At 39.0% G+C, this 25,809-nt stretch overlaps 1 protein-coding gene across 1 annotated transcript; it reads left to right on the top strand.

Annotated features, from left to right (window-relative positions):
- Nucleotides 1-25,349, top strand: SIRT1 (sirtuin 1). The gene is made up of 9 exons (XM_052640757.1): nt 1-379; nt 1,676-1,792; nt 3,209-3,450; nt 5,119-5,271; nt 17,359-17,506; nt 18,386-18,465; nt 19,580-19,766; nt 21,144-21,707; nt 25,021-25,349. The coding sequence occupies exons 1-9, from the start codon at nt 1-3 to the stop codon at nt 25,347-25,349; spliced, it is 2,199 nt and encodes a 732-aa protein (XP_052496717.1).
- Nucleotides 25,350-25,809: the final 460 nt, after the last annotated feature.

The raw sequence follows: 25,809 nt of genomic DNA, 5'->3' as shown, positions 1-25,809 counted from the left end.
ATGGCGGACGAGGCGGCGCTCGCCCTTCAGCCCGGCGGCTCCCCCTCGGTAGTGGCGGCCGAGAGGGAGGCCCCGTCGCCGCCTGCTGGGGAGCCGCTCCGCAAGAGGCCGCGAAGAGACGGCCCCGGCCTCGGGCGGGGCCCGGGCGAGCCCGGCGGGACGGCCCCCGAGCGGGAACTGCCGGCGGCGGCCGGCGGCTGCCCGGCAGCGGCGGCGGCGCTGTGGCGGGAGGCCCAGGCGGCGGCGGCGGCCGCAGAAGGAGACAATGGGCCGGGCTTACAGGGCCTATCCCGGGAGGCGCCACCGGCCGACGACTTCTACGACGACGACGACGAGGGCGAGGAGGAGGAAGAGGCGGCGGCGGCTATTGGGTACCGAGGTGCGCAGGGCGCGGGCGGCCAGGACTGCGCATCCCCCCTCCTCCTCCCGGGGCCCCTCCTGGTGTCGGGTGGTGGAGTCTCGGGCGGGTTGGGGGCTCGGGCCTGGCTCTGCGCCTTCCCCCTGCCGACCTGGGCCTTCAGCCGCGCGCCTGCGGGGCTGAGGGCTGGGCTGCAGGAGCGGCCCGCGGACTCGCTCCCTCCCTTGCTCTGTGCCACCCCCACCTTCCTCCCCGCGGCCCGCCCCAGCGGCCTCGCGTTTTGCGCAGCCGCGGGGCGGGCTACCCTCGCTGTCGGTTTTAAAGTAAGTTTCTCTCCCCTCCTACTCCTTTAGTGTATTGCTTTTGTTAAATGTTCTTCGCTTCTCCGCCTCTCCCCGTCCCGCACACTTCAACCTGCAACTTTTTGACTGTCCCTTGCGCCAGCCTCTGCCATTGCCTGCGAAATTTGTTGGGGTTTTTAGGAGGGCCTTTATTTTCAAACTTGTTTTAAATTTTAAAGAGCATAGGTGTTTATAAAGACATTACCCTTCTGTGGTGCAATTAATAGTGGGCACAGGAGAGTAATAGTTTTTTAGACTACTTTGCCGTGAATAGTGTTTTTCCTCTAATCGTGTTCTTGTAGTGGTTTTTACAGTAACTGTCTTCGTGTGTGTATATGTAACCCTGAAACACGAATTGACATTTTTCTGACGTGCTAAAGTAGATGTGATAGTTGTGTGTCTTGTCATCCTTCAGTGTTTTCATAGTTTTTATCTAGACAGATACGCCTCTCCATTATTTGTACCAATAAATCCAACCAGTGGACCATTTGACTATATGTAAAGATAACGTGTGCATTAGGGACTGGATTAGAAAAACGACACTGTGTTCAAGAAACATAGTTTAATAAGGGAAACGAATAATGCAAAGGTACCTTTGTAGATTTAGCGTTATGTAAGAGAAGTGCAAGTTGCCATAGCTGTGTTTGCATGACTTTTTGGGTAACTTTTTATTTGGTGAGTTTTATGAACCACTATTTGTGATCGATAAATTCAGTCAAGGTTGCTACTTTTTGTGTTTTGATTAAGTAGACTTATTTCTAGATTTTGATGAAACTTAGCTTCTGAGCAGAATGCCTGAAGAGGATATACTGTTCCTGTGAACGGTGTGAGTTGATCCAGTAGACATTTTTTATGCGGGCAGTATGAGTGCTTTTTATTCATGGGAAATTGTTGCATCACAATAATTACAGAGCTTTATAATTTTAGATGCAGATTGTTTCCACAACCTTGAGTTAACCTTTGGTTTCTTTTGCAGATGACCTTCTGTTTGGTGATGAAATCATCACCAACGGTTTCCATTCGTGCGAAAGTGACGAAGATGATAGAGCCTCGCATGCGAGTTCTAGTGACTGGACTCCAAGACCTCGGATAGGTATGGTTTCACAGTTAAAGAGCTATCTTTTCTTTGGTGTTTTATGTCGAGGAAAAGTATATTTCTTTCTTCTCTTATTGTCTTGTGATGAGGTTCTTAGGTGTTTACTGAGATTTAATGTCAGCTTGGTTTTTAGGGGAAGTCTAGTACTTTGTTCTGTTTTTGTTTGTTAAACAGCATGGGCCCATGGAAGCTGGCCTGTGTAATTTCTCAAAAACCAGGTCCTCACACTTAAACGGTCCTTTCCACTTGTACCCTCCATATGGAATGGTCATCCTCCAAAGTATCTTGCTTCCTCCTTCATATCCTTCTATAATTTTTCTTCTTAACACTTACCACTTGACAATTTCTGTGTATAACTTTTATTGCTGGTTTCCTGCATTAGAATATAAAGTCCCATGGGGGCCAGGGATTTCTGACTGATTTGTATACTGTTTAGTCAGTGCCTGGAAAAATTTGCCCTCAGTAAATATTAAGTATTTTGATGGAAAGTATTTTGAAGTAGAGAATACTATGAGATTTTTATATCGAAGTAATAACATGACCATCTCAAAATATTCTTTTTCTTAATGTGCTCTCATTTTTCCAGAAATGCCTTGACTATTTCAAGATAGTGATGATTAGTTTCTCTTTAGTGTTTATATTGACTGTATTTTTGGTTTTCTTAAGCTAGGAACTGATTAAGAAATTTAGGGCAAAGAATTATTAAAGCTTAGAACATTAGCATTGTATGCATCATTGCAAAGACAGGTTAAGATTAAATTGAAGGTTATTACTGGGAACATTTTAAAGACAGTAGTTAAGTATAGATTTCATTTTCTTTGTGTTTTTAATGATTAATAGTGTGGGCTTTCAGGATGGGTAAGATCTTTATTGATTTGCAGAGCCCTTTTGTACATCTGTTGTATTTAAGTTATATTTTTTTAGGTTTTAACCAGAGAAATCTAATTCTAGTAGTAAATTCACTTGACTCTTACACATGTTGTTTAGTCACTAAGTTGCATCTGATTCTGCCCCATGAACTGTAACCAGCCGGGCTCTTCTGTCCCTGGGATTTCCCAGACAATAATGCTGGATTGAGTTGCCATTTCCTTTTCCGGGGGATCTTGTCTACCTAGGGGTTGAACTATGGCCTCTTTACCACTGAGCCACCAGGGAATCCCTTTGAAATACATACCTGGCATTTCACAGCTCAGGGGACAGGATATATAGTAGTGGCTCTGTGTCTCAGCTCCTGATTTCATTGGGATATATATAACCTTAGCTCTGAAGATGTTCTGAATGAAACACCTTTGCAGTGCATTTTTTTACTTTACGAAACAGCCTTAAGGAGTGCTAATTTACTACTTCAGAAAATAAATGAGATTTTGAACTACTTGGAGTGGATTGATCTAGTTCTTTTCCCTTTTAATATAGGTCCATATACTTTTGTTCAGCAACATCTCATGATTGGCACAGATCCTCGAACAATTCTTAAAGATTTACTACCAGAAACAATTCCTCCACCTGAATTGGATGATATGACACTGTGGCAGATTGTTATTAATATCCTTTCAGAACCACCAAAAAGGAAAAAAAGAAAAGATATTAATACAATTGAAGATGCTGTGAAATTACTGCAAGAGTGCAAAAAAATAATAGTTCTAACTGGAGCTGGGGTATGTAAGATGGATGAGAATACTAGTAAAAGGGGGAGGGTGTATTTTTTCAGCCTTGTCCAAGTCACAAGCACATTTCTGGTATAGAATTTATTCTTACATGATAATGGGCATTTGTGTTTGGAAACCGCTAAAAAGTGAGTGCAGCAGCAGTTACTAAATTGGTTCAGGATTTTTTAAACTTCTTAGTAACCTTAAAAAAGATGTCCTTCTATTTATTGACACAGTAGGTAAGTGGGATTAAGGTAAGATTTTTACCTGCTTTATTATACCACAGCTCCTAAAGGAGATGCAGGGAATTCTGCTTGTGTTACAGTGTCAGGGCCTAATGATAAAAATTGGTTATTTGCTCAGCCTTCATGGAGAAACCAGGAACCTAATACGTATGTATTGGCAAGTAGAGAACTTAGTGTTGGAAAGGTAACAGATTCCTACCTCCCCTCCATTTTTTTTTCCCAGTTACATAGAAGTTTTTTTTAAAGGCACCGTAAACAGAAGAGGAATACAGACAGCAGATTGAAAAATAAAAGCACCATGATTGACTTACAAAGGATTATTACTCTAATGTACTTAGCTTCAATTGATTGAAAATAACAATAATACAATAGAAAAAAGGCAAAGACTATAGACAAAAACAAGATGGTTTGCAGATAATCATGAAAGAGGCTCAGTATCAGTACTCAGTGAATGCAAATTAAGTAACAGTGAGTTTTCACTTTTTTACCCATCAGCTTACTAAATTTTAAATGTTGATAACACACACTGTTATAGAGTGTGGAGCATTGTAAAAATTCTTATACATCGTCTCTCCTCCATTTTAAATTAAGATGATATGATTATGGTGGCTTGACATTTTCCATTTGCCCCACTTTCTGTCTCAGTTAACTAGTTACTTAGGTTATTTCATATTGTGTGTTGAATACAGAATATGTTACATGGTAGTGACAGAACAGTTTTTGGAGTAAAGTCGAATCCTGCTTTCTGACCTGTTGAGTTCAGGGAGAGTGTTATTTAGCATTAGATGATCGTGACGAATAGGTATGTTTTGCTTCCCCGATGTGACTTAAACATTCGTTTTTGCCCTGAGACCAAAATGGAGTAAACGCAGACAAAAATTGTGAAATAGATAACTTCTGAAATCGCAGTTTGAAATTGTCAAGGTTTATTTGTAGAAAAAGCACAGAATCTAAATGTGTTCTTCAAAATTAAAAATTGCAATATTGTACAGCATAGTTTTTTAAGGAAAATTAAGAAATTTAGTGTTCCTGAAGTAATAGAACCCTGATTTAGAGGAGGGTTTTTTTTTGGAAATACTTGACTGATAGAAACTCTTGCCTGCTTTCAAATAATTTGAAATGGTTTCCTTCTTTCCCAGTCAAGTTGGAATTGCTTTAATTTGTTGGTTAAATGCTTATAAAGGTTTAAAGTTAGCCTGACTTAAAATTCCTTACCCCCTTATGAATGGAATATGTGGTGGACTTAATTACACTGGTTTTCTGACTATTTTATTTCTATTAGAAATTAAACTAAGGTAGTATCTCTATTCTCCAAAAGTTTCAAACTAAAAATGTTTTTCAGCTCTTGCCTAATTGTGTGATAAGAGGACTAGTAATTATTAAGGTAGCAGTAGAAGATTTAATTGTACAAATTATGCCATGCGTATTTCAGGTTTCTGTTTCTTGTGGAATACCTGACTTCAGGTCAAGAGACGGTATTTATGCTCGCCTTGCAATAGACTTTCCAGACCTTCCAGATCCTCAAGCAATGTTTGATATTGAATATTTCAGAAAAGATCCAAGACCATTCTTCAAGTTTGCAAAGGTATTACAAACTTTTCTAGCTGTTTCTTTGTCCTTCTGTCATGAAAAATTATTTTGAATGGCTGTCTAGTAAATTGAGTACTAGTACTGTGGTGGAGTAAAATCACTGAAATAAAATCATTTTAGTCAGAAATCCCTTTTTCTCCATAGGGACTATCATTTGCTTTTCTTCATTTTATGATGGTGCTTATTTTCAAAGAAGAAGTTTGCACTTCACTTTACATTGTCCAGACCTTTTTTAGAGGTTCAGTTCAGTTCAGTCGCTCAGTCGTGTCCGACTCTTTGCGACCCCATGAATTGCAGCACGCCAGGCCTCCCTGTCCATCACCAACTCCCGGAGTTCACTCAAACTCACGTCCATAGAGTCTGTGATGCCATCCAGCCATCTCATCCTCTGTCGTCCCCTTTTTCCTGCTGCCCCCAATCCCTCCCAGCATCAGTCTTTTCCAATGAGTCAGCTCTTCACATGAGGTGGCCAGAGTACTGGAGTTTCAGCTTTAGCATCATTCCTTCCAAAGAAAGCCCAGAGCTGATCTCCTTTAGAATGGACTGGTTGGATCTCCTTGCAGTCCAAGGGACTCTCAAGAGTCTTCTCCAACACCACAGTTCAAAAGCATCAATTCTTTTTAGAGGTTAGTAGATCATATAAAAGTAGCATTACTGTTTTGATACTGAATATTTTTTATGGATCACAAAGATTATAACATCTGCTCAGTATGTTTTATAGTATGAGGAGATACGCCTGTGATCGAGGTGGAGAAGGTTCTTAGATTGCATTTTAGTCAGGGTTGATTCTGCTCTAGAGTATTTAGGGGTGCTCTGTCCAGTTCAGAAGCCATTTGCCATGTGGGGCTATTGAGTACCTAAGTGTACTGTACTGAGATGTTATGTTAACAAGTGTGGAAGACATACCAGGTTTAGGACACCTACTATGAAAAACATACAAAATATAAATTATATATTCTATATAATGATTATATTATTATTATACTTTATATTATTTACTTTATATTATTATATAATTTATATTATACTTTATATTGTTATACTTATATTTATAATATAATAAATTATATTATAATTATATAATTATAATTATATAAATATAATAAATTATATTTATAATATATTATAAATTGTGAAAATTAACCACATTGTTAATGTGGTTACTAGAAAATCTGAATTGTGTATATGATTCAGATGTTTTTATTTGGTAACTCTGGAGTTTAAAGTTTGACATAACAGTCATCCCTTGGTATCTGAGGTGGAGATTGGTTTAAGATTCACTCAGATAGCAAAATCAGAGGATGCTTAAGTCTCTATATACAGTGGTATTTGCATACAGTCTATGCACATTCTCGCTGTATACTTTAAGCATTTCATCTCTCTTTTTGAGGGGGTGGGGCTACGCTGGGTCGTCATTGCTGCCCAAGGGCTTTCTATCGTTGTGCTGATCAGGCACTCCTCTGTGGTGTGCAGGCTTCTCCCTGCTGCTCGTGTTGCAGAGCACAGGCTCTAGGGTGTGTTAGCTTCAATAGTTGCACCTCATGGGTTTAGTTGCCCCCGCGGCATGTGGGATCTTCTGGACTGGGGATAGAATCATGTCTCCTGTATTGGCAGGGGGACTCTTAGCCGCTGGACCCCACCAAGGAAGCCCCTATCCCTGTATACTTAATCTTCACAGACACTATGAGCTTTTTTGTTTTCACAAATTTGAGGCATAATGGCAACCCTACATCAAGCAAATCTGTAGGTGCCATTTTTCCAGCTGCATTGCTCACCTATGGCTGTGTCACACTTTGGTAATTCACAGTATTTCAGACTTGTTCATTATTTGTTGTTATGATCTGGGATCAGTGATCTTTGTTAATACCAAGGATGTAGTGATGGTTAGCATTCTTTTTAGCAATAAAATGTTTTTAATTAAGGAATGTACATTTTTTTGAGACATAATGCTATTGCACACTTAATGAATGACAGTATAGTATAAACATAACTTTCTATGAATGGGGAAACCAAAAAAAATCATTTAACTGACTTGATTGGGATATTTGCTTTTTTGCTGTGGTCTGGAACCAAACTCATGGTGTCTCTGAGGTATGCTTGCGTGATGTTAATAGTTGCTGGTGCAGTAAATTCAAAATTTGGTAAATTGTTACTGCTAAACTTCAGTATGCTTGAAAGGGTCTTTTGTATTACTGATTATTTTTTAATGGGCATAGAAATGAAATAGAATTGAATTTTAATTAAAGGATGACCTCAACTACTTTCAAATCATGTAGTCTGTTTATATAACTATAGGAAAACCTCCACCGATTTAGAATACATGTGTTAGCTTAAATTGATGGACTATCTTAAATAATTTTGTTTTGTGCAAGTGTGCTTATAAACAGGAATTAGAATAAAATGGGGATATTACATTGGAATATTTTAGAAAATGATTTACTTGCTAAAACTGAAAACTGAATTTGAAAACTTTTTGCAGGCTACTAAGAGAAATTTGAATCTTGCCAGTAATCAACGTGAAACTTAGAAAACTTTTGAATTTCATATATCAGCAGTGATGATGGTCTGTCCTTTAGAATAGACTACTGGTTCACAGTGAGCTGAGCAAATAATGTAAAGTTAGTTTCTGTTTTTCTTTGTCACAAGAATGTGAATTTGTGAAGATATTAGTGTTTTTTATATAGTAGTGCTAGGGGTACTGCTGCAAGACTTTGAAGACCAGTGAAATATTAGTTACTTGGTTTCTTGGATTGGACTTAGGACACTGGCTCTGGCTATCAGAAGTTAACACTTTCTTCTGGCCTCACTGTGTGTGGCCTTCGGGACCTTAGTTCCCTGGCGAGGGATGGAACTCACACCTCCTGCAGTCTGCTGTGGGCGTGCAGAGTCTCAACCGCCAGACCCCAAGGGAATTGCACAGGACTCAACACTGGAAGAAAGCCATCAAGTAACCAGAAATCAGTTTGATCTTGTATCTGAGTATAAGAGCTTGATTTACTGGTGCATTTATTTAATGCTCACAAGATTTTTGCTGTAAATTCTGTGTTCTGAGAGGAAACAACATGCCGAGACTAACTTTCCAGCTTTTTCAAAACTCTGTCACTTAAGTGTATATTAAATTGCCTAGTAAAGGTAGTAATCTCACACTTGGGGAAAATATGATAACTGAGAATACAAATAGCAAGGTGAGAAAGATTGTAATCTTTGTTGTCTAAGGTACATAATGAGTATTCAGTTTTAGCCTAAACTGGTTTTAGTAGAATATTCTTGTTTGGTGCTTTGACAGGGACTTGAACTTCAGATTAAAAAATCTGATGCTCTACCAGCTGAGCAGTCCAGGCGATTTAAACTGGCTTTGATATATAAGAATCTACAGAAGTAATTAAGTATTACTCTTACAAAGACAGGTTATAAAAATGCACATAATAGAAATCTGACAGGGCAAAAGAGAAAATAAGATCTGAATTGGAGCAAAAATGCTGCTGTGCTGTGCTCAGTGGCTGAGTCATATCCAGCTCTCCGTGAGCCCATGGACTGTAGCCCACCAGGCTCCTGTGTCCGTGAGATTTCCCAGGCAAGAATACTGGAGTGGGTTGCCATTTCCTACTACAGGGGATCTTCCCCATCCAGGAATCAAACGTGTGTCTCCTGCATTGGCAGATTCTTTACCACTGAGCCACCTGGGAAGCCCAGAGTAAAAATGGCAGTGTTAATTTATTACAGTGTACAGATTTTATGGTGTGTGGGAGAAGAAAAAGTTGGTAGAGGCAGCATGTTTCACTTCTCTATGAAAGTTGGAGCTAAACAAATGAATTAATCTTTATAACTGCTGGTCATACAAGATTGTTGTTCAATTCTCACACTAAAAACTACCAAAAGGAAAGCAATCTAGTTACTGAAGTACCGCTTAAAATAAATGGTAATAGGTAAGAGAGACTGAGTTAATTTGAGTCTAAAAATGAATAATTAGGAAAAAGCTGAAGGACAAATAAGAAAGGACAAAGAATGAAGGATAGTGTTCAGAAATTAAGAATGGGGAGGATATGTAAATCTTGTAATATTTTACTAGATTCCAAAAAGAATACGTGAGTAAAATACTCAGAATCTAAAATTTTATACCAGTTTCTTCTATACTAGGCAGAAAGTTTAAAAAGATGATTACTTTGCTAGTTGTGAGAGAAAATGAATTTAAGTTGATGTGTAGTTGATTTAAACTGGGTTTCAGATGTATAGCACAGTGATTCAGTTGTGTATCTTTTTCTTTTCAGATTATTTCCATTGTAGGTTGCTATAAAATATTGAGCATAGTTCCCTGTGCTCTACAGTAGGTCTTCATAGGCCACCTATTTTTATTTGTCTGTTTGCTGTTGGCTGTCCTGGGCTTTGTCGCTGCACGAGGGCTTTCTCTAGTTGGAGCAGGCAGGGGCTGCTCTTCCATTTTGGCACAAGGGCTTCTCATTGCGGCTTCTGTTGGCAGAGCGCAGCTCTCAGAGCGCGCAGCCTTCAGTAGCTGGGGCTCACAGGCTCTGGGGCACTGGCTCAGTAGTTGCCACGCACGGGCTTCGCTGTTCCACAACACGTGGACTCTTCCCAGACCAGGAATCGAACCCGTGCCCTCTGCATTGGCAGGCAGATTGTTAACAGTGGACCGCCAGGGAAGTCCCGGTTATCTGTTTTATATATAGGAGTGAGTATATGTTAATCCCAAACTCCTAATTTATAACCTGTTTCCCCTTTGGTAACCATAAGTTTGTTTTCTGTGTCTTTGGATCGATTTCTGTTTAGTAAGTTAATTTGTTATTTTTATTTTTAAAAAGAAGTGATGTTTGACATCTGTCTCTCTCTGTCTGGCTTACTTCACTTTAGCATGATAATCTCTGGGTCCATCCATTTTGCTGCAAACGGCATTATTTCATTCTTTATATGGCTAAATAGTACTCCATGGTGTGTATTCACCACATGTTTATCAGTCGCCTGCTGATGGACAGTTAGGTTGTTTCCATGTCTTGGTTGTTGTAAATAGTGCTACAGAACATTGGGGTTGCATGTATCTGTTTGAATTATAGTTTTCTCTGGATATATGCCCAGGAGTGGGTTTTAGGATCATACGTCAGCTCTCTTTTAGGTTTTTAAGGAACCTCCATAGTGTTTGTACCAATTTACACCAGCAGTGTAGGGGGGTTCCTTTTGAAAGAAAATGAATTTAATAATAAAGCCATGAAAACAGGAAATATTGTGAATTTAGACCTTTTTGGAAGGAAAGTTTCTCTAGATGTATCAAGCCGTTGATTGTATATAATGGAGAAGAAACAGATTTCCTCTAGACTGGGACCTCCAAGTAATGGGAAAGGTGTGTAAAAGAGGTTACTGGTTCATTAGAGCAGTTTCTCAACCTGCTGACAATTTGGGATGGATAAGTCTTTGCAGTGAGTACTGTGCACTGTAGGAAATTTAGCAGCAACCAGTGGCTTTTTCCTATTAAATACCATTAGCACCCTCTCGTCAGTGTTGACAATCAAAAATGTGTCCAGATGTTGCCAGATGTCTCCTGCAAAATTGCTCCCTGTTTGAGCCACTAGTGTATCAACAGTGTGCCTAGCTATGGCAACACTTTGAATTCTTCTATAGGAGAACAATTAAGGCCAACATTAAAGCTATATATTCTTGTTCTGAACCATTGTCTTCTTGCATAAGGGCTTAAATTGATAATGAATTGTGGCCATGGTTCTCAGGAGTCCATGAAAAACAATCCTCCTATATGAGTGGCAGTTATAAAGATTAATTCATTTATCTGGTGCTGATAAATATGAGTGATTTTTATTAAGAGTCAGTGAAGGTGAAACAGGTTGTATAAAATAACTTTTTTTTTTTTTTAAGGACTGTGTTCAAAGATATAGTTGCTGTCCCATATTGAATACGGTGAATGTTCTTTCCCCTAAAGGAAAGGAGAGGGATAAATACGAACTTCCAAAAATGTATATTTATTCAGTAAATTGTCACTTTATTGATAGGTACAAAACATACCAGATTAAGTAGTTACAAGGTTAAGGAATCTTAAAACCAGCTCATTTGTAGTATTTTCCGTTCAGTAAACTGTCAGATACTTGAATACTTGATAACAATCCCAGTGTTAGGTGGTTCATCATAGGTTCCATCTATTGTAACTCATCTGGCAAGTGTTCATTTTGGACGTTTCCTGCTTTCTGTTACTAAAAGCGTATTGCTCTCATTGTCCTTTCTCATATGTTTCTAATGTTCTAAATTTCCTGAAAGCAAAATTGCTAATGGTTGTGGGTGAATAAAACGTACTCCCATCAGAAGTGTATTGGAAAGCTAAATTAGCATGCCCGTACTCTTTCCCCCACAGAAAGTCTCCCATGATACATTAGTATTGTTGGTTGTTTTTTTTTTTAGAATGTCTTGTGTTGTGTGTATGGTTTGAAAAGATTGAAACTGTAGAAAACATGTTAGTTGGCCTCTCCCTTCAGTTTTCCTATCTAATCTTTCTTAAAGGTTACCATAGTCAAATGTGTCACTGGTTTCCTTCTAGGAAAAAAAAAGTAAACCTGTTTGTGCGTGTGTGTAGGGGGGAGAAATATTATTGTACGTTTCTAATAATACTTTAAAAATGACTACCAACAAAATCACACTCTTCTCTCTATATTGCTTTTTTTCCCCCCACTTAATATTCTTGGAAATAGTTTCATAATGGCTCTTAAATATACCTCATTTTAAAGAAAAGGCTGCATAGTATTGTTTCATAGTTGAACCACAGTATTATCTAATCATCTGTTAATGGCTATCTAGAGTTTTCAAGGCAGTTAAAACTAACTGTTCTTTTATTGTTATTAATACTAGCGTAGATGACTGTTTCTTACTACTTGCCATGTGTATATCTTTGAATCGCCTGTTGTTCTTAGTATTTTTTTTAATTGAGATTCTTTTCTTCGTACTGATTTGTGAGAACTGTTTTTGTTTGCAATGCAGAGCTTGTGGGATCTTGGTTCCCTGCTTGTGGGATCTTAGTTCCCTGACCAGGGATTGAACCTGGGCCGTATCAGTAAAAGTTGCGTGGAGGCCTGAACACTGGACTGCCAGGAAATTCCCAAGAACGTGTATTTTTTTTTAATGATTTATTTTTGGTTGTACTGGGTCTTTGTTGCTTTCTACAGACTTTCTGTAGTTGCAGCAAGTAGGGGTGACTCTTCCAGTGCTTGGCTTCTCATTACGGTGGCTTCTCTTGCTGGCAGAGCACACACTGTAGGTGCGTCGGCTTCAGTACTTGCAGCACACAGGCTCAGTAGTTGTGGTACATGGGCTTAGTTGCTCTGTGCTATTTGAAATCTTCCTGTTGTAGGGATTGAACCCATGTGCTTTGCGTTAGCAAGGGGATTCTTATCCATGGTGTCCTCAGGAAAGTCCTGAGAACATATATTCTTGACGTGTTGGTGGGTGATTAGAATTCATCTCCAGTAATCCCATGTGGGATGTGCAATGTGAAAAATGCTTAACTAGATTAGTCTCAGTAGACTGATTTGCAATACCTAATATAAATGGTACTTCACCTGAAGGAAAAACAGGGAACATGAAGTTGAGGGATCAGAAATTGCATAGTGGTTAAGAGCTGCACTTTGGCATCAAAACTGGGTTTGAATGATAGTTCTGCTACTTACTGGCTTTTGTGACTTTTGGTGTTACTCCTGTGCTCTGGTTTTCTCACCTGCAAGATGGGGGTATATATGTCTAGAAAGGAGGTTCAACAGATCTTTTCTCTACAGGCCCTGGTAGTAAATGTAACCTGCTTTGTGGCCCGCATGGGAACTCTGTCATACTGTGTTCTTTTCCTGTACAGTCCTTGAAAATGTAAAAATCCCGTCCTCAGCCCAGTCTGCAGCATTATTATAAAGCGCTCCTGTTATACCTGGGACGTACATTACGTATTAGTGAATAGCTTCACTAATTGAAGTTCTCTTATGTTAGTATAGGGGCCAGCAAACTACAGCCTTCGTCCAGATGTGGCCCACTGCCTGTTTATTTACAACTATGAGCTAAAACTTAAATGGATATGAAAAAAAAAAAAAGAATAATACTTTACATCATGTGAACATTATATGAAAGTCTAATATCAGTGACTATAAATAGTTTCATTGGAACACAGCCATGCTCATTCACTGACATGTTGCCTGTGGCTGCTGAAGTACTACAGTGGAAGACTTGAGTGGTTGTAATACGGACCATAAAGACAAGAGACCAGATGGCCTGCCAAACCTTAAATACTTGCTGTCTGGTATCCCAGTGTGGAAAAAGTTGAGTAAGCCAGCTTTTTAATGGGGGAAAAAAGTACATTTGTCAGGTGACTGATTTACAAGTTTTTGACTAGGAAAGATACTGAGTAGTCTATGATTTTGTGGAATGAGTGAAACAAGACTAGGGATTATGAAGACTTTTCATTACTGTGGTCAGTTGGTTTCACTTACTTTTTGGGACCTTGGAAAATTTAAATTCTAGTTTCTTAACAACTCTTCCTATTACCTATTGAAATAGTGGCATATCAAACTTTGGCAACTCCTTCTAGTTTCGAGGGGCTGCAGTTAACACCCCTGCCTTTGACTGGATTCTCATTCATATTGGTAGAAATTGTGAGAAGCAAACAAGCAGAGAGCATCTCTGGAGAAAAACCATTATTCCTACATGAAAACTCACTGTGGCAAAAAAGTTGGTTGCTAGTGGCCAATTACTGGATTGTTTGCACGTTTCTGGACATAGCTTATAAAAGCAGCTTGTCATTTAATAGCATTTCAAGCATTTGGTCCCAGTTCTGCTTCCAGTCTATTGTAAATGGATTCCTGTGGCAATAACAGTGGTCCAACCCACATGACTGGTTCCTTAATAGGACTTAAGGAGATTCAGATTTAGGATGGCCTGTCTTGCTTAGAACAGATCTGGAATGTCACAATTCCAACAGGAAGAATTAATCTGGATTTTACCTGAAAATTGTATCTCCTGCCAGCCAATTAGGTTTTTTTTAATTTGTTTTTTTGGTCTGTGTTGGATCTTCATTGCTGCATGTAGGCTTTCTCTAGTTGGGGCAGGCGGAGGCTACTCTTCATGGTGCCTCTCACTAGGGGCTGCTCTTGTTGAGGAGCGCAGACTCTTGGGCGCGCGGGCCGCAGTGGTTGTGGCATGTGAGCTCAGTAGTTGCAGCTCTCATCCTCCTAGAGCGCTGGCTCAGTAGTTGCGGTGCACGGGCTTAGTTGCCACAGGAAATCTGGGATCTTCCTGGACCAGGGATTGAACCCATGCTTCTACGTTGGCAGGTGGATTCTCTACCACTGAGCCACCAGAGAAGCCCTCAATTGGAGTTTTAACAAATTTTCCTAGTTAAGGGATTGGGAGCTTAGAAAATTTAAATTCCAGTTTCTTAACAACTTTTCATACTCTCTATTGAAATAGTGGCATCTCAAACTTTGGTGAGTCCTTACTTAGGGGTAGTTCTATTAAAACAGTCCTTTCAGAGTAAATTTTTCTCATTATTTCAGATTATATCCCTTAGTTGGAATGCAGTACTTAAATCTGGTGATTCAGACATGGTCCACTGCATATTTGGAAGAAAATAGACAAAGTTTCAAATAACCATTAAACGTAAGCTTACAAAATAAAACAAACCCTTCATAAATTATTCCGAACTACAGGAATTGATTTGTAAATCTAAGTACTAAATTACCCCTGAATTGTTAGTGTGTTGGACATGAAGGGAAACTGGAGTACAGAGCTGAATCTAGTATCCCACAAATTTTTGTTGTTATTTTTTTTAACAATTCTAGTTTATTAAATTCTTTCATCAGAAGTTTACACAGTCACCACAGATAATCACTGCAGAAGCTTGACTCCTTTTTGCCAGCACCAGTATTGGCCCCTGCAGCCTCCCTGACTTTCTTCATTCTGTTCCAACCTTCCTTTCGCTGTCTTCTTGACGTGTTTTTCTCCTCCTCCAGGCCATGACTTGCAAGCCTGTGTTTGGGCTTATTCTTATTCCCATAATCCCGGGAGTTTAAAATCATGCCAAAGCCATTTGTCTTGCCACCACCAAAATGGGTTCTGAATCCAAATACAAGGGTGACATCTGGTATGGTTTTGTACATTTTGGCTAGATTTTTTTTTTTCCTGAGTTTCTGTCTTGGGTACTATTTCCTACCCATGGTGAAGGTCATCGATGACCATTTGTTTCCACTGAAGTAATCAGTTGGTCATAAACTTAGTACTCTGTGTCGTTCATCATCTTCAAGCAGTCAGGGAGGAGAAGAGCTAGTGTCTCACAGGATTTTGTTCTTAATCCTTCCCTTTTGAAAAGGGTGGGCAGTAAGGCACATGAAACTTCATTCTAGGGGGTGGAGTCCTGGCACCCTTGATACTGCTCAGCCTTGCTGTGAAGGTAGGCAGCCATTTGTTGCACTGCCACCGTGCTGTTATCCTGACTACTGTTCTGTCCGTTGCCTAGAATATTATATTTGATAAAAAAAACTTTTAACAGCTATTTCCAGAGGGGAGAGTTGTAAGGTGCTGGTATTAGAACAAAGCAATCTGATGAGAAAACGGTGGTTAACAAAGCACAACCTAGTTGTCCAAACATAATGTGACATAATGTTTTTTATAAACATTAGCTTTCATAAACTCTTCACTTGTTACTTCTTTCTATATGCATTGTCTTCCTTGAATTGCAGAGTTGTTCATGAACTTTATGATAAAAATTTGGGAGGCAGAATTCTTGGGTTTTGTGTATGTCACATTTTCAGCAGCATATGGTGATATATGTAATAGACCTTATAATGAGATTTATAATGAGACATGCCTAAAGGGTATCTTGGTAGGCAGTTTTTTAAACTTGAAATATGAAGTAGATTAAAAGTTAGAGTCATGTAGAATCTTTACTATTAAACGTTTTTGTATAATGTCAGAATTGAAGACGCCAACCCCCTTCCCAGTTTTATAGCTTGTTTCTATCCTTCCTGACTTGTTTAAATGAAAGTATCTATGCTTTGCATATAATTCCCATCTTTGCTTCTTTACACAACAACAAAAACAAAACTACACACACTGGTGACTAACTTGACTTTTTTCACATGTCACGGCCCATCTTGCAGGGCACTCCCTCATTCATTTTAATGGCTGCACTACCCACTGTTACGGATGCACCATGTTTCTACAGCCAGTCCTCTGTTGGTGGACATATGGTTGTATCTAGTTTTTTGCTAGCACTTTAATAGGTTAGAGGCTGTAATGAATGGTAAGGAAGTAGGTAGAAGTACTACTTCGATGAAAAAAGTAGAGAAGAAACTTCCTTTGCCATAGTCACTTACTAAATGAAATTTAATAAAAACACTGTCAAAAGTTGAGAGGACCAAAATTGATACTTTTTTTCTGATCTTTTTGCCATGTGTATATCTGAATTCTTTGTTTTTAAAGAAGAAACAGCATTGAAGCATTATTTGGGGGGAAAAACACACACACAAAATCCAGCAACTCAGCATTCATGAGCAGCTCTATACTATACCAGTATGTGCCTGTGCAGTGGAAGGAAAACAGTTTTGGTAAGGAATTAAACCTTTAGCTTTCAACTTCCAACAGGTTGATATTTATAATGAATGATGAATCAAAAACTTTAAATATTATGTTGACAGTGCCTTTTTTAGTTTTAAAAAAGAAGTCACCATATCTCTAGTATTTTTTATTTCAATATAAACTTTTCCCTTTTCCTTTACAAAAAAAAAAATCTGAATTTGCAGCCAACAAAAATTAGACCTATATTAAGGTATGTATTTCTTCTGACTTTTATTAAAATAGCATCATTTATAAGAGATGTTTGCAGGTCGATTTTATCCTTTTTGAGAGGCTGTGTTTACTAATTGCTGAGTTTTATTTGTATTATAGCAACAATCCTTTTGTGTGTGTTGCATCCATCTAGATGCTTTGAGATTGTCATGTATTGTTTTCTAATTATCATTGGTAGTTTTTTTGTTGTTAAACCTAAACCTGTGACATTTGTTAACACTTAAATGTTTGTTCTGCTTTTTGCATTATCTAGGAAATATATCCTGGACAATTCCAACCATCTCTTTGTCACAAATTCATAGCCTTGTCCGATAAGGAAGGAAAACTACTTCGCAACTATACTCAGAACATAGATACACTGGAGCAGGTTGCAGGAATCCAAAAGATAATTCAGTGCCATGGTTAGTAAACTTCAGAATTGCTTTTCCCATTATATTAGTTTTGTAGGAAAAATTAGGATTAGTAAGTAGGCTGCCATTTAGGAATGGAGATTAAGCCTTATTATTTAATCATGTTACCTGATCAGGTGTAGATAAGGAAAGTAGACTGCAAAAATACAAAACCTGAAATACTGGCCTCAGCTCTTAATTGTATCCAATGTCAGATGTTAATTTGGATTTCAAAAGATGTAGCAGTTGTGTACACTTAAGTTTCAAATACTGTGCTTCGTCATGTGTGACCCTTTGCAACCCCGTGGATTGTAGCCCACCAGGCTCCTCTGTCCATGGGATTTTTCAGGCAAGAATACTGGAGTGGGTTGTCATCTCCTTCTCCAGAGGATCTTCCTAACCTAGAGATCAGACCCACATTTCCTGGATTGCAGGTGGATTCTTGACCCACTGAGCCATGAGGGAAGCCTGTTACATTCTTTTAAATAATGTTTTTTATTACAAAAGTGATATTAGCTATGGATGAAAAAAACATGGCATCCTGAGGCAATCAGAGGAACTGCTGATTAGGTCAGATGTACAGAATTCAGAAATTTGAAGACTTTAAAACAAGTTTGAATAGACTTCTATTGTATCTAAACTGTTTCTGAAACAAAACTGTTAAGCTAATACAATCATAACCTTCCAAATCTGCAGTTTTAGTCCTGGAGGAGTTAGTATTATTTTATTAAAAGAGTAGCTTTAGGAAGGGTCATTATATCAATATCTCTTTTGTGGAACCTCTCAAAATTTCTAAAGTCTCCAGCTTTTCTAGTATCAGATTTAATTACAACTTATTTAAGAAATGGAAAAATTTCTTTAATAAAGCGTGTATTTGTTGGTTGTTTTTAGGTTCCTTTGCAACAGCATCTTGCCTGATTTGTAAATATAAAGTTGACTGTGAAGCTGTACGAGGAGATATTTTTAATCAGGTAATTTATCACCCATATCTTAGGATTTGTGCTTGTCTCTGATCTGTTTCTTTTGCCTCAATCCTTTTTTTTTCCCCCTGAAAGTATTTATGTGGTACAGAAACATTCATGACTATGGGGGATTACAGAGAAGTACCCAAAAACCTTTCATTACCTGAAGTTGAAAACTGTGCTCTTTTTTAAAAAGTATTTATTTGACTGCACTGGGTCTTAGTTGTGGATCTTTGTGCAGGATCTTTGTTGCAGCATGTGGGATTTAGTTCCCTGGACAGAGGCGGAACCTGGGCCCCTGCGGTGGGAGGGCAGAGTCTTAGCCACTGGACCATCAAAGAAGTCCCCATAATCTCTTTTGAATGATGAAATTGACTTCCTAAACATTACAAAATATTTCATGTATGCTTATTGCCAAAAAAATTTTAAGAAGATGGCAGAGCATAAAAACCATCCAGAAATAAAACTCAATGTGCATAGCTGTATATAAAATCATATAATTATGAGAAGATAGCATATTAGAATGGAATTGTATTTTACAAACTTCCTACTTTTTAAAATTTGATTTTGGCTGCGTGCAGACCTCCTCTAGTTGCAGCGAGTGGGGCTGCTTTTTGTTGTGGCGTGCAGGCTCCTCACTGTGGTAGCTTCTCTTCTTGCGTGGCTCTGTGTGGCAGGTGCAGTGGTTGTGGTGCGTGTGCTTAGTTGCCCTACAGCATGTGATCTTCCTGGACCAGGAATCAAACCCACGTCCTCTGCATTGGCAGGTGGATTCTTAACCACCTGACCTCCAGGCAGTCCCAAACTTTTAAAGGTTAAGACTCGTGTACATGTATACACATGTTGCTTTTTCCTCTTAATTCTCTTCAATGTCAAATGTGGGTCTATATAGATATTAGCAGCAGATAATAGCACAATTGTATTTCATTGTATGTTAGTGAAATAAGTGGGGGTGTCATTTATAGTTGATGTTTAGATTTTATCCAGTTTTCTCTATTTATCCAGTTTTTCTGTTTTCTTTGATAAATTTGAAATGATTTCTTGCTAAGTGTGGAAATGTTGACAATTCTAACCGGGACTTGGCGTTCTCTTTCCCTCCTCTACCAAAATCTGGAACACATAGGTGGTTCCTCGATGTCCTAGATGCCCAGCTGATGAACCGCTTGCTATCATGAAACCAGAGATTGTCTTTTTTGGTGAAAATTTACCAGAACAGTTTCATAGAGCCATGAAGTATGACAAAGATGAAGTTGATCTTCTCATTGTTATCGGATCTTCCCTGAAAGTAAGACCAGTAGCACTAATTCCAAGTAAGTTGGTAATGATTTTTAGAGAACCATTTCTATATATTTTTCCATGGGTTGTGGGTATGTAGAGCATACTCCAGTGATATGTTTTTCATTAAGAGTAGTAAAGAGCCAAACTTTGGTTTTTAAAGGTGACATATTCTTGTTCATGAAGATTGATTAATCTGAAATTTCAATGGGAATAGAGGGTTTTCAAAACAGAATAACAAAGGGAAACAGTTCAACGTAACTTTTCAGTGGGATGTTTTTAATGCGGTAGGTGTTAGCATCAGCTAATTTACATATACATGGGAAACATTAAAAATAATCTATTTTAATCTTAATTTGAGCCTGTTGCTAATGTTTCACATTCTAATAAGTTCAGATGAATAGCTTGATATTGTGTAAGCACTCATGTAAGAGAATTTTGGGACTCAAAATGACTGCTTTAGTAAGAGTAACAATCATAAGCATTATATGTAGATCAGCTCTAACAAAAAGGGTGTGCATGTGCATAAAAATGCTTGAATACAACTGAATTCCCGGTTACTCTCAAGAATATTTCTTTAACCCATGCTCCTATACTACATTTTTTTCTCCCTCTAGTGAGCAAGGGGGAGGAAGATAGAGGGGCTAATTCAGTTGCATCACTTGTGCCATAAAAGTGAGGGAAGGGGCAGAGAAGAGAATATCAAACCCTTAACGAGAGAATTAGACCCTCACACCAGCCAATAGGCAGCTAAACTGCTGCTTTAATAGAAACTATTCAAGAAGATTATAGGATAATTTGTAACTAAAAAGAAAATGTCTAAGCTTAATTTTTTTCTATTTAAACATAGAGCAGAGAACTTCTGACAAGCTTTCTGTGGGGTAGGATAACATGTTGGTGATGTTAGGCAAAAGTGGAGAGTAGACTGGTATATACTTTATATCAGAAGCCATTTAAGTAGAGAAAACTCTCACCTACTAAGAGCCAAGAACTTTGCATATTAAGTCACTTACTCCTCACTGCAATCTTGTGGAGCAGTAGTTACCCTATTATACAGACAGGGAAACAGGGAAACTGAACACAGAATGTAGACGTTTGAGGCAAGAGGTAATCAAGTGCTAGAAGAAATTTTGATGCTCATCTGTTGACTTAATAGTGTGATGGTATATAATAGCTCGATTAGAGTGGCGTCTTCTTTTGGTATTGGGAAGCATTAGGTTTCTTCTGGCTTGCAGGAACTTATTTCCCTGACCAAGGATAGGACCCTGGCCATGGCAGTGAAAGCAGAGGGTCCTAACCACTGAACTGGCCAGGAAATTCCGTTCAGAGTTTACATACTGTGTTTGTTTTGGTTTTATAAGTGCACCTCCCTTCTTTTCTCTTAATTCTTATTTTTTTCACCCTAATCTTAGGTTCCATACCCCATGAAGTGCCTCAGATATTGATTAATAGGGAACCTTTGCCTCATCTGCATTTTGATGTAGAGCTTCTTGGAGACTGTGACGTAATTATTAATGAACTGTGTCATAGGTTAGGTGGCGAATATGCCAAACTTTGCTGTAACCCTGTGAAGCTTTCAGAAATTACTGAAAAACCTCCTCGAATACAAAAAGAGTTGGCACATTTGTCAGAATTGCCACCCACACCCCTCAATATTTCAGAAGGCTCAAGTTCACCAGAAAGAACTTCACCACCAGATTCTTCAGTGATTGTCGCTCTTTTAGACCAAGAAACAAAGAGTAATGTCGATGATGCTGATGTGTCTGAATCAAAAGACCATGGCACAGAAAAAGCACAGGAGGTGCAGACTTCTACTAGAAGCATTGGGAGTGCTGACGAACAGTTGGAGAGTCCAGATTTGAAGAATGCTGTCTCCGATTCTGGGGAGAAAAATGAAAGAACTTCAGTTGCTGAAACAGTGAGAAAATGCTGGCCAGCTAGACTTGCAAAGGAGCAGATTAGTAAACGCCTTGATGGTAAGAAAGGCTGTTGGGCCATTTTGAGGGTATAACTATTATTTTTTTTTGTAAATTTATGTAATTGGAGGCTAATTACTTTCCAGTATTGTAGTGTTTTCTGCCATACATTCACATGAATCAGCCGTGGATGTTTATGTGTTCCGTATCCTGAACCCCCCTCCCACCTCCCTCCCCATCCCATCCCTCAGGGTTGTCCCAGTGCACCAGCCCTGAGCACCCTGCCTCATGCATTGAACCTGGGCTGGCGATCTGTTTCACATATGGTAATATACGTGCTTCAGTGCTATTCTCTCACATCATCCAACCCGTGCCTTCTCCCACCGAGTCCAAAAGTCTGTTCTTTACAGGAATCTCTTTTGTGGTCTCGCGTATAGGGTCATTGTTCCCATCTTTCTAAATTCCATATATATGCGTTATATTGTATTGGTGTTTTTCTGACTTACTTCACTCTGTACAATACGCTTCAGTTTCAAAGGAATATTTGCAGGAAGTGAGCAATTTTGGCAAGCTAGTTAGTGTTAACTTCATGCAGGTAAATTTTAATAGTTGATTGTGTTTAGAGAAACTAAATTTGAGATTTTAAGCTAGAAAAAGATAAACAGTATCTTCAATAATACGGGGAAGAAATGGTGTCTAACAGTGTGCTCTGTACCTTGAGTTTCTCTAGGGAGTGAGAAGTTAAGCATTTAACTGGGACTACTGAGTGCTCCCCTGTTCTCTGTTAAGAGCTTCAGATAGTGAAAATGACAAGATTTGGGTGCTTACGGAGGGTCAGTGACTTGACATATTTTCTGTTTCAGTATCTGATTTCAGTTAGGGACGAGACTATTCCTTCTTAGGTACAGGTGGGAAAACAAGGACCACAGAGATTAAATACCCTGTCCAAGGAAACAACTGGAGTGAAGAAGAGCCAGGTAGATTCCAGGTTCTGTTAACCTGTTGCTGTTGCATATCTAGGAAACATCTGGTTCTTCTCCACTGACTATCAGAAATAGCATCTGCTCTGTTTTGACTCATGGAAAGTCCTTACCAATTTGTATTAATATGGATGAAATCACTTTCTACCTTTTAAGACCATTGTGCACAAGTATTAACTTATGGTGAAAAACCTTAAGACAGAAAATTGTGCTCTTAGATGCAACAATCTTGTCCTGCTTAAAACACTCTCACTCACCATACATTGTGAAAACTGGCAAGAAATTTCAGACAAATGTATTGTGTGTTCTAATCATTTGCCATAAATAAATTTTAGTTCAGTTGAATAAGCCTTTGGGTATTTCCAAACTAGGACTGCAGCAAGTTCGGGAAACACCCATCCAGGCAACTGATATTTGTGTATAATTACAGAAATGGGTGAATGGGGGAAAAAAAAAGGTGAGAATTTTAAAAGGTAGATGCTACTTAGTGGGCACTAGGTTATAGAAGGCTTAACTGTAAGTTGGTGAAGTCTTCCACGGGGAAAACCAGAAAAAGCATAGAATACTTATGCTTATCAATGTGGCAAAAGTCAGAAGTAGAAAAATTGCTGTTGATTTAGTCAGGTAAGTCTCTGTCGTATACAGAGTCTGCTCGTGTGTTCGTCCTTTGTGTCTTGAGTCGTTTTTTGACCCCATGGACTACAGCCTGCCAGGCCCCTCTGCCCATTGTATTCTCCAGGCAGGAATACTGGAGTGAGTTGCCATTTCCTTCTCCAAAGTCTGCTTAGGCACTCACAATATTCTTTGGCTCTTTGACAGATGGGTCAAATGTATAAAACTCTGTCCCAGAAAATTGGTATACCTTGGTTTTATTCTGCTAATTTAGACCTTTAAAGATACAGGCTTCAGAATTTGACTGCATTGTCAGATCTACCTCTCATAGCATTGTGAGCATTTGAAGATAACTGATGAATGTAAAACTTAACACTTTTAACTGCTTAAACCAAACAGCTGATGTTTACTCATTTTAGTTTGCGACCATTTGTAGTGAGGTCAGGGCTGAAAAGGAAGAAGTTGGAGCATATAAGAAATAAAATGTGAATATCGTAAAGGTAAGATTGCCAGTAGGACAAAAACAGGTACAGGGTACTTGAACTGAGAAATAAGATTGTTCAGTTCTTCAGGGAGCCAGGGCAGAATGAACTGTTTTTTAATAAACCTGTAAAAGGGCAGGACAGCCATGTGCTGGGACCCCTTAGAAGACTGGCTCCTAGGATGTGATTTAGAGGAGATCCTGTTAAAAATCACAAGAGGTGGTGGTCTGCCAGCAGCTAGAATGCAGGTACTCAACTCCCTTCTCCAATCACTGACACACCATGTGGTTTTCATGGTGCAAAACATGGGTTATTCCAGAGTGAGAACTGGATCAAGATAGGGTCTTAAAAAAGCTTGGAAGTCATTTTGAAGAGAAACTTAATTACTCCAGATGAACTATGCAGTACTCAGCTTTTGTGAATCAGTCTGGGCTCTTAACAGCCTTGACCTGGGAGAGAATCACTCTGGCTTAGGGGAGAGAGGGGAAGGCTCCTCACCATGAGAGGTCAAATCTTACACTGCGAATGCTAATTTGGGAGGGCTTTGCAAAAGAAAGCTTAACAGTGCTTTAACTGTTAGGACTTTAACTGTTTAACACTTTAACATGATAGGACTCATAGAAAAATAGCTTCTGATTCAGAGGGTGGGTGGTGGCTGGATATTTCATCTCAACAAATCTCAAAGGAGTTGGTTAAGTAAGCCTCATTGAACATGGCTCTCTACAGTTTTTTTTTTCATACTTACCTCATAGGGTTTGAAAATTACTTCATACCCAGATGAGGAAATTGAGGCATAGAGATAACACTCCCAATTTGCAAAGTTTGTGAGTGGCAGAATTAAGATTTCTACCCAGTACTGAGTGCTTCTATAGCTTGTTGTTGAGAAACTCTATCTAATAATAGCCTCTAGTAGTGATACTCGGAGAAGGCAGTGGCAACCCACTCCAGTACTCTTGCCTGGAAAATCCCATGGATGGAGGAGCCTGGTAGGCTGCAGTCCATGGGATTACTAAGAGTCGGATACGACTGAGCGGCTTCACTTTCACTTTTCACTTTCATGCATTGGAGAAGGAAAGGGCAACCCACTCCAGTGTTCTTGCCTGGAGAATCCCAGGGATGGGGGAGCCTGGAGGGCTGCCGTCCATGGGATTGCAGAGAGTCAGACACGACTGAAGCGACTTAGCAGCAGTAGTGATACTCAGGTAAAAGGTTAGAACCTACGCTTGTCCAAACAGCACAATCATACTAAGTCTTAGAAAACTGGAAATAACCCATTTTTCTCCTATTACTGTATTTCAGATAATCAGTATCTGTTTTTACCACCAAACCGTTACATTTTCCATGGCGCTGAGGTATATTCCGACTCTGAAGATGATGTCTTATCCTCTAGTTCTTGCGGCAGTAACAGTGATAGTGGAACATGCCAGAGTCCAAGTTTAGAAGAACCCATGGAGGATGAAAGTGAGAATGAAGAATTTTACAATGGTTTGGAAGATGATGCTGATATTAATGAGAGAGCCGGAGGAACTGTATTTGAAGCTGATGGAGGTGATCAAGAGGCAGTTAATGAAGCTATATCCGTGAAACAGGAAGCAACATGCATTAACTATCCATCAAACAAATCATAATATAGTAATTGTCCAGGTACAGAAATTGTTCCACCAGCATTAGGATCTTTAGCATGTCAAATTGAATGTTTACTTGTGAACTCAATAGAGCAAGGAAACCAGAAAGGTATAATATTTATAGACTGGTAAAACAGATTTCCCCCCAATGGGTAATTTTTAACTTCTTATTTCTGTGCTTATACACTCAAACACTAACTTTTTTTTTAAGGTACGTAAGTATCTTTAGTCAGCTATTGGACTAGACTTTGTTAAAGGTTCATTTGTATGATACATCGACATGTATATATAATTTTGTTTTTGCCTAGTGAGTTTCAACATTTCAGAGTCTTCAAAAAGCCATTGGAATGTTAAATTAATGTAAAGGGAACAGCTTACCTAGACCAAAGAATGGTATTTTCACACTTTTTGTTGTAACATTGAATGGTTTGAAATCCTCAAATCTGTTCTGCGAAACATTTGA

The sequence above is a fragment of the Budorcas taxicolor genome, chromosome 5, assembly GCF_023091745.1.
Source record: "Budorcas taxicolor isolate Tak-1 chromosome 5, Takin1.1, whole genome shotgun sequence".
NCBI classification, from domain to species: Eukaryota; Metazoa; Chordata; class Mammalia; order Artiodactyla; family Bovidae; genus Budorcas; species Budorcas taxicolor.
This window is presented reverse-complemented; position numbering and strand designations above follow the sequence as displayed.

Bases quoted from the DNA above. Each gene is read 5' to 3' on its own strand.
- SIRT1 (XM_052640757.1), top strand. From the start codon at position 1: ATGGCGGACGAGGCGGCGCTCGCCCTTCAGCCCGGCGGCTCCCCCTCG. The intron at 17,507-18,385 runs GTTAGTAAACTT...GGTTGTTTTTAG, and splicing joins AAAGATAATTCAGTGCCATG to GTTCCTTTGCAACAGCATCT. The intron at 21,708-25,020 runs GTAAGAAAGGCT...ACTGTATTTCAG, and splicing joins GATTAGTAAACGCCTTGATG to ATAATCAGTATCTGTTTTTA.